This window comes from Mus caroli, unplaced genomic scaffold, assembly GCF_978045245.1.
Source record: "Mus caroli unplaced genomic scaffold, Mus_caroli_1 scaffold_7, whole genome shotgun sequence".
NCBI classification, from domain to species: Eukaryota; Metazoa; Chordata; class Mammalia; order Rodentia; family Muridae; genus Mus; species Mus caroli.
Genome location: NW_028227262.1, coordinates 59,569,625 through 59,577,748, shown reverse-complemented (window position 1 = coordinate 59,577,748; position 8,124 = coordinate 59,569,625). Strand labels below are relative to the sequence as shown.

General features: G+C 41.4%; 1 protein-coding gene across 5 annotated transcripts; it reads left to right on the top strand.

Moving 5' to 3' along the window:
- The first annotated feature begins 229 nt into the window (after window positions 1-229).
- Window positions 230-7,830, top strand: LOC147003916 (vomeronasal type-1 receptor 41). 5 transcript variants are annotated; one of them, XM_085839638.1, is made up of 4 exons: window positions 230-572; window positions 949-1,109; window positions 1,384-1,839; window positions 6,700-7,830. In XM_085839638.1, exons 3-4 carry the CDS (start codon window positions 1,724-1,726, stop codon window positions 7,661-7,663), a joined length of 1,080 nt encoding a protein of 359 aa, XP_085695764.1. In that variant the 5' UTR covers window positions 230-572; window positions 949-1,109; window positions 1,384-1,723; the 3' UTR covers window positions 7,664-7,830. The 5 variants fall into 5 exon arrangements, with proteins under 5 accessions (XP_085695764.1, XP_085695766.1, XP_085695763.1 ...); XM_085839640.1 differs by lacking the exon at window positions 949-1,109 and having other exon boundaries at window positions 1,384-1,483; XM_085839637.1 differs by lacking the exon at window positions 949-1,109.
- The last annotated feature ends 294 nt before the right edge of the window (window positions 7,831-8,124 follow it).

The following is an 8,124-nucleotide window of genomic DNA, read 5'->3' as shown; positions in this document are numbered from 1 at the left end:
AAGAGCCTCAGAGCCAATGGGAAGACATGGGAGGCAGAAGAGTCTCTCACCCCAGAGCGGACACATCATAAAATATGACATGCTTTGGGATTGATTATTCCTGAGTTTCTAAATGCACTAAGTTAGAGTTATCTAATTGGTGCAAACTTTCTGATCCTTCCCACAGGTATTGCAAGATAATTCAGATAAAGTTTGTGCCTAGCCCTCCCCAGATAGCTGTTATCCAGATCACACAGAATAAGTTCATAGCCAGGGAAGATGCTCCAGTGGGTTGCCAGGTCTCCATGCTCCACAATGAGGACTTGTCATGTTCTACAGACACTAAAATTACAAACTGCTCACATGTATTAAAGACTCCCTTAGTTCTATTCAGGATCTCCTCTGGCACAGAGTCGTCTTGTCATGTCTATCTGTGTAAGTGTCCTGCACCCAAGTGTAGAATCACAAAGTGGTCTGGGCCCAGGCAGGATGAGGTTGAAAGAGTCCCCAGGCTACAGCAAAGTTTTCAGCATCTGCAATGGAAAAGCTGAGCTCTAACATCACCTCAGCACAGAGGACTCTGTTCTGCATAGGTAATGAACATATTTTCTTCGTAGGATATTCATTTTTTTGTAACTCCTTAAATCCATCACTTTTGCACACTTCTGGAATATCCATAGATTTTTTTTTGGTTTGCATTCATTTTTTAAAAAGTAAATTACTCTCTGTCTCAGCACTTAAACCACACAGTGAGTTCCTTGACTTATTCTTTCATACAGATCTTTTCATGTTTCCAAGGAAATCTTAAACCCACAGCTTAATGTAATGTCATATGCTCTGTGTCTGTTTAGAAATGTTTTGGACTTGACTTCTTTGGTTTGAATAATTTATAGATTTGATACCATGGTGGTTTGAATATGCTTGTCCCAGGGAGTCACACTATTAGGAGGCATTGTATTGTTTTATTAGGTGTAACCTTGTTGGAGGAAGTTTGTCCTAGCTTCATGGAAGCCAAACTTTTCTGCTTGTCTTTGGAACTACATGTAGTTTTCTCAGCTCTTCCTATACAATACCTGCATGGATGCTGTCATGATATTGACTTGATGATAAAGGACTGAACCTCTGAACCTGTAAGCCAGCCCCAATGAAATGTTGTCCTTTTAAGTGTTGATTTGGTCATGGTGTCTGGTCATATCAGTGAAACCCTAAGACAAATTGGTGCCAGGGACTGTGGTATTGCTGTGATAGTCCTGACCATGCTTTTGCCTGTAAGAATGTGAATTTTGGGACTTCGGATTTGGAGTGTAGTGGGATGCTTTAAGTGGGTCTTAATGGGTCATCTTAGTAGGAATATGGAATAAAGTGTTGCTGTGGGTGATTTGAACTGTGGTTGCTTGGCTCTAGATGTTTCAGAGAAGAAGAATATTAATATGTGACCCAAGCCCCGTGGAGGATCTCAGAAGATCAGGCATGGATTGCAGACATTGGAACAAGAAGCTATAAGGTTGAAATTGCCTTAGATACCACAAGATGTTAAAGCTGCCAAGGCTGTGGGATATCTGCTGAGGAAAGGTGCTAACAGGGAGTGGATCCTGCCAAGGAGAAAGACATTTGTAGTAGTCAACAAAAATGAAAAAGGAGTTGGAGATCTAAAAACCACTTTGACATCAGACATGAAGATGCAGTTTGGATTTTTCCCAGCTTGTTTCCTATTTTGCTTTGGTGAATATAGTTAAGTGATTGGATGAATCTCAGAATATACTCTGAACTTTGGGATTTTTCCATTGTTGAGATTACTATAGACTATGGGGACTTTTGGAGATTGGACAAAATGTATTTTTTTTTTTATGCTATGGCTAGGTATGGCTCCTGTAGATTCATGTGTGTGAATAAGCCTATGGTAGCCAGGGAGTGTAATATAATGGTTTGATTACACTTGGTCCAAAGAGTGGCACTATTAGAATGTTTGACCTTCCTGGAGTAGACGTGGCCTTTTTTTGAGGAAGTAGTTCACTGTGGGTGTGGGCATTGGGACCCTTCTACTAGGTTTTTGGAAGATAGTCTTCTCCTGTTTGCCTTTGGACCAAGATGTTGATCTTTCTGAACTATTCCTGCCTTGGTGCTGCCATGCTCACATCTTCATGATAGTGGACTGGAGCTCTAAACCTTTAAGCCATCCCCAATTAAATGCTGTCCCCATAAGAGTTGTCTTGGTCATGTGTCTGCTCATAGCAATAAAACCCTAACTAATGTAAAAGCTTTATAAGGAAATGAAGCTGCAGGTTCAAAGCTGCACAGTAGACAGCCTGATAGTGTGCTGCATCTCACTCCCAGTTCATCTAGAGCTACCAGAACTCAGAGGCTGTACTTAGCCTGGGATCTGACCCATGGGATGTCTCAGCTAAGGAATTTGGTTGCCAGGTATGAAATATCAAGTCTATGGCGAACTTGGTCATGGATTCCCCCAAGAAAATCCTATTCTTGTTTCTAAGAACAGGAATTTTTTAAAATTATATTTTATTAGATATTTTCTCCATTTGCATTTCAAATGCTATCCCCAAGGCCCCCTATAGCCTCCCCCTTCCCTGCTCCCCAACCTACGCACTCCCACTTCCTGGTCCTGGCGTTCCCCTGTACTGGGGCATATGATCTTGACAAGATCAAGTGCCTCTCCTCCCATTGATGGCTCACTAGGCAATCCTCTGCTACATATGCAACTAGAGACACAGCTCTGGGGGGTACCGGTTAGTTCATATTGTTGTTCCTCCTATAGGGTTGCAAACCCCTTTAGCTCCTTGGGTACTTTCTCTATCTCCTTCATTAGGGGCCCTGTGCTAAGATGCAGAAAGGTTGGGACTCTGTAGTTCTAAAAGGCATCTATGACAAAACTCCTGTAAGGTGTGTGACAAGGTTTCTCTGGGACTTTCTTTCTGTTTGCCATACGAGCACACTGTCTTCCCTGGCATTTCTGAAGATATATTTTTAATACTTCAACAACCTAGCTGTAATGGTAAGTCTGGAGGACAATAAAGGGTTTCAGCCACTTCTTAGCCTCAGTATTTCTCATGGTTTCCTTATCACATCCTCACAGTTCCCTTTCTTCATTTCCTCTCTGGACACAGTGCTGACATCTGCCTTCTAATAATTTTCCTGGTATGAGTCACAAGTGACTTCTCCCCCACTTTCTTTCAAGCAGTAGTCCAAGTAGAACTGTTAGATAAGGAATACTGCCTGATGTAACTCCATTTTAAACAGAACCTATTTTCATTAATCAGAGCCAGTTCCACCTTCCAAAGCCTAGGTTCATTGTTCAGAGTGGCCCAGCAGGGGTGAGAGGATGGTAGCATGGTAAGGGTGAGATGTGTGACAATGACAAATTCAAGCACACACTTTCATAAACATTAGAATAAACAGGTATTGCTCAGACCTGACTTCAATCCAGCTCTTTACATAGCCTCTTAGCATCAGGGTGTAGGTAGGTTGCATCCATATTATAGAGGAGAACACATACACTCAGTTTTTCTCCTTCCTGGATGCACTGCACCTACCCACAGGGCCATCAGAACCAGGCATGCAGTGGCTTTTCCAGAAGGTTACCCTCTTCCATTCTGCTCTCTACTTCTTTCCAGTTGACTAGTTCAGGTCATTCTTGTGCTGAATACTGATCCATTGTTTGAGGTCTATTGATGATGTCATAGACCTCAGGCTGTCCATGGTTTGAGTAATTGAAGGATGACACAGTGTGTACAGTCATGGGTTCCTGGCTCCATGCAGAAAGGGGGCTCTATCTCTGTTCTGATCATTTGAAGCCTTTATAGTTGCTCTAGAAATGGATACTCAGGATTCTGGAAATTTCTTGCTTCAGGTGTTTTTTGTTCTCCTGTTCTGCATTCTACGCCTTTTCTTCCTCTTCCACAACCTATTTCACAAATCCATGTCCTTTCCTTATGTACAAAACATCACAAGTCTTTGAGGAAACATGATATCCCAGGATATAGAAGGTAATTTTACCTAATTTTAGGCATGGAAAAATTGTATCCCAAGTACACAGGCAGCAGGTGTAGTCTTAACTGTTGTGCAAAAGGCATCCCATACATCATTTTCCTGATGGCAGGGAGTGGCCGTCATGTTCTCCTATCTCCTGTGTTGTGTTAGGTTGCTATCCATGTGAGGACTAACATCTGGGAAGACAGGCAATATACTTCCTTTTAGCTTGTTTCTATGAAGTGCTGATAGTCACTACAGTGCTTTGGGTATGAATGATGCATTAGCCCAACCTGTTCTACATACCTTCACATAGGCACAGTTGTGTGTGCTGCAAAGCCTGGTGCTGGCAGGTGTTCAAGGCTGTTGTTTGTGTCTCTCCTGGTAAACTGGTACTCAGGGTTACAGGACACCATGCCATTATTTCCAGCTGTTTCTGCAGAGAGAAGGGGACTGTTAAGTTTCACCTCCATCCGAATAAGGATCCTCTGACTTCAGAGCAACAATCTCCTGAATATATGATGCCATGAATACAGCTGAAGATTCCTGCCTCTGGAAAACCCCTGGCTTTCCTAAGAGATTTATGTTTTGCAGAGCTGTAGGTTCTGAAATGACCCTAAAAGTAGCACAACATGCATCCCACTATACAGAGAATGGCAACCCTCACTTCCTGAGGATTTTGATAGTGTGATGCCTTTGTAAGGATCTCTCTCTCTCTCTCTCTCTTTCTCTCTCTCTCTCTCTTCCCCTAGTCCAGTTCCCTCTCCCTGTCCCTCTCCCCTCCCTCTCCTTCATTCTCTCTTTCCCTCTCCTCCATTTCTCTTACTATGCCTGTTTTCCCTCATTTCCTGTCTTTCTGTCAATCCCTCTGTCCTCCCTCTGTCTTCCCTTTGTCTATCTCTGTCTCTTTGTGTTTGTATTCAGCAGAATATAAAATAATGCATTTCATAAAAGTAGTAGGAGAGAAATGTGTATTAAGATTATTTCTTAACAATTGCTAAATAATGCATATTTCATGTTTTTTTAAAAAAATATATATTTCATGTTTTTTTTTTTTAAAAACCTTTAAAACTTCACCAACGTGCACATTGTCTTCCATGAAATGTGTGTATGAAGAACATGTGTGCCATTCTGAATGCATATTGGTCACAAACTGACATTCAGGTCGAGTGCCACAGTAAACTGCTGTCCTTACATCTTGAAATCAGATGGAACCTTGATGTCTGTATATTTTCTTATGGTTATAATGACCCAATCTCAAGCATGTTGGCTGAAGGGCTGAAACTGTTACTTTGTTACCTCACTGCTGGATCTGAACTTCCAGGCCCCTCTTCTTTTTCTTCCCTGGTTCTTCCTTCTCCCCCAACCCGAGTCCTCTTCCTTGAGACTGAGGTCAAGGAGGAGCTCTGGTATTATAAGATACTTCACAAATCATAGGAATAAAATTTAGTAGAGCTTAGTCAAGACTCTGGGGATGATGACCACTGGTTTTTTGAAGAAATTTTTGTGTTGATACCATAAGTTTTTTATGTGAGGAAACAAAAGTTATTAAATGTTTCCACCAGCTATTCACCTCATCTTAAATTAATAATTGTTACCCAGTGTTTATGAATTCTAACATGTTTCCTATTGCTTCATTTCATAATTCTTTGATTTTTCAATATTATAGTACAATTATATGAGTTATCCATTCCCCTATCTTTCCCAAAACCTTTCCAAATAAACCTCAATGCTGTTCTTTGCTTTCATGGCCTCTTTTTTAGTACATAATACATATCCTTAAATGCATAACTTCAATATGCTCAGTCTGTGTAATGGTACTTGTATGTGTGTTTTCTAAGCAGACATTTGGTTTTGGACACTGAATTGATGTGGTTTCCCCAGAAGAAGACAGTTCCTTCTGAATTTTTGGCCTGATTGGGCTGTGTTGGTACATGTCTTTATTTCAACCACATTGAAGGTAGAAGCTGATAGATCTCTGAGTTAGAGGCCAGCCTGGTCTACAGAGTGAGTTCTAGGTTAGCCAGGGCTACACAGAGAAACATTGTCTTGAAAAACAGAGAGAGGGAGAGATAGAAGAGAGGAGAGGTAAAAGGGGCTATAGGGTAGGGAAACACACACACAGACAGCAGGGGGTGGAGAGAGAGAGAAAGAGAATGAGAGAGAGAGAGAGAGAGAGAGAGAGAGAGAGAGAGAGAGAGAGAGAGAGAGAGAGAGAGAGAGAGAGAGAGAGAGAGAGAGAATGATTTGACCTGGTGGTAAAGGAGCAGAATAAAAGAGGCACTGAAATTAAATAACCCTGTTCACTAGAACCCATGGGCACACAGTCCTCCAGGAGGGCACATTTTAAGTTTTGTTCAATCTTCTCCATTCTTATTCATCAAATGTATAAAGCTATTGTGTGTCTGACCATCAAGTGAGATGCAGCTCTTGGCCCAGGATAAACCACATCCAGGGACCAGGTGCTGAAATGTTTCTTAGAACTCATAGAAATGTTTATTGTACAAAATATTTGTATTCGGAGATATTCCCACAATGGTACACACAACTCAGCCTTGATTAGAAAGCATTAGGACAGTGGGGACAGTGGGCATGGTTTTGATGTGGTGTGAGCTGGAGCTGAGTTTGATGATGTGGAATCAGGATGAGTTGAAATTTTTTTGACATCTCAGTGTTGGTTGGCATTTGTGAACAAAGCCATAGTATGTAATGAAGGGTTTTCTCTTTTTTCCTCAGATTTTGGATATTTACTTCCTACCCACATATGATGAATAAAGCCAACTTACTCTACACTGACACAAACATGAAAACCTTCTTGTTCTCTGAAGTGAGTGTTGGGATCTCAGCTAACAGTATGCTTTTTATAGCCCACATCTGCATATTCCTTGGTGAGAACAGGCCTAAGCCCATTGATCTCTACATTGCTTTCTTATCTCTAACCCAACTAATGCTGCTTATAACTATGGGACTCATAGCTGTGGACATGTTTATATCTCAGGGGATATGGGATTCTACCACATGCCAATCCCTTATCTACTTGCACAGGCTTTTGAGGGGCCTCACCCTTTGTGCAACCTGTCTGCTGAATGTCCTTTGGACCATCACTCTTAGTCCTAGAAGTTTCTGTTTAACGAAGTTTAAATATAAATCTCCCTATCACATTTCAGGTGCCTTTATTTTCTTCTGTGCTTTCTATATGTCTTTTAGCAGTCACCTCTTCTTATCGATTATTGCTACCCTCAACTTGACCTCAGAGGATTTTATGTATGTTACTCAGTCCTGCTCACTTCTACCCATGAGTTACTCCAGGACAAGCATGTTTTCCACAGCAATAGCCATCGGGGAAACCTTTCACATCAGTCTCATGGCCCTGTGCAGTGGGTACATGGTGGCTCTCCTATGGAAGCATAAGAAGCAGGCCTGGGATCTTCACAGCACCAGCCTTTCTTCAAAAGCATCCCCAGTGCAAAGGGCCACTAGGACCATCATGCTGCTCATGAGCTTCTTTGTGGTTCTCTATGTTTTGGAAAATGCTGTCTTCCACTCAAGGATGAAGTTCAAGGATGGCTCAATATTATACTGTGTCCAAATTATTGCGTCCCATAGCTATGCCACAGTGAGCCCTTTTGTGTTTATTTGCACTGAAAAGTGTATGATTAAGTTTTGGGGGTCAATGTTTGGCAGAATAGTAAATATTTGATTATTCATTGTTGAGTATGGACCTGAATATTTTCCAGTATATTGCCACCAGAGCTATGGATCATGGCATGTGGGAACATTTTGTGGCTTAAATTGATATATGAAATACTTTTTCTGTCAAATCTGTTTACCTTTGTGTTGATGACAATTATATAAAAGAAAATTAAAGCCCATACCCTCTCAGATATCACAAGAGTTCTCTATCTTTCACTGTGTTTTCATAAGACATCTGTGATACTGCTCTTGTTTGACCTGGGTTCTCACATTGCTTTTAAGATTCTTAGAAAGATTTGATTTTACGTTTTAACTGAGTGTGTGTGTGTGTGTGTGTGTGTGTGTGTGTGTGAGTGTGTGTGTGTGTGTGTGTGTGTGTGTGTGTGTGTGTGTGTGTGAGAGAGAGAGAGAGAGAGAGAGAGAGAGAGAGAGAGAGAGAGAGAGAGAGAGAGAGAGAACTTGAGTGAA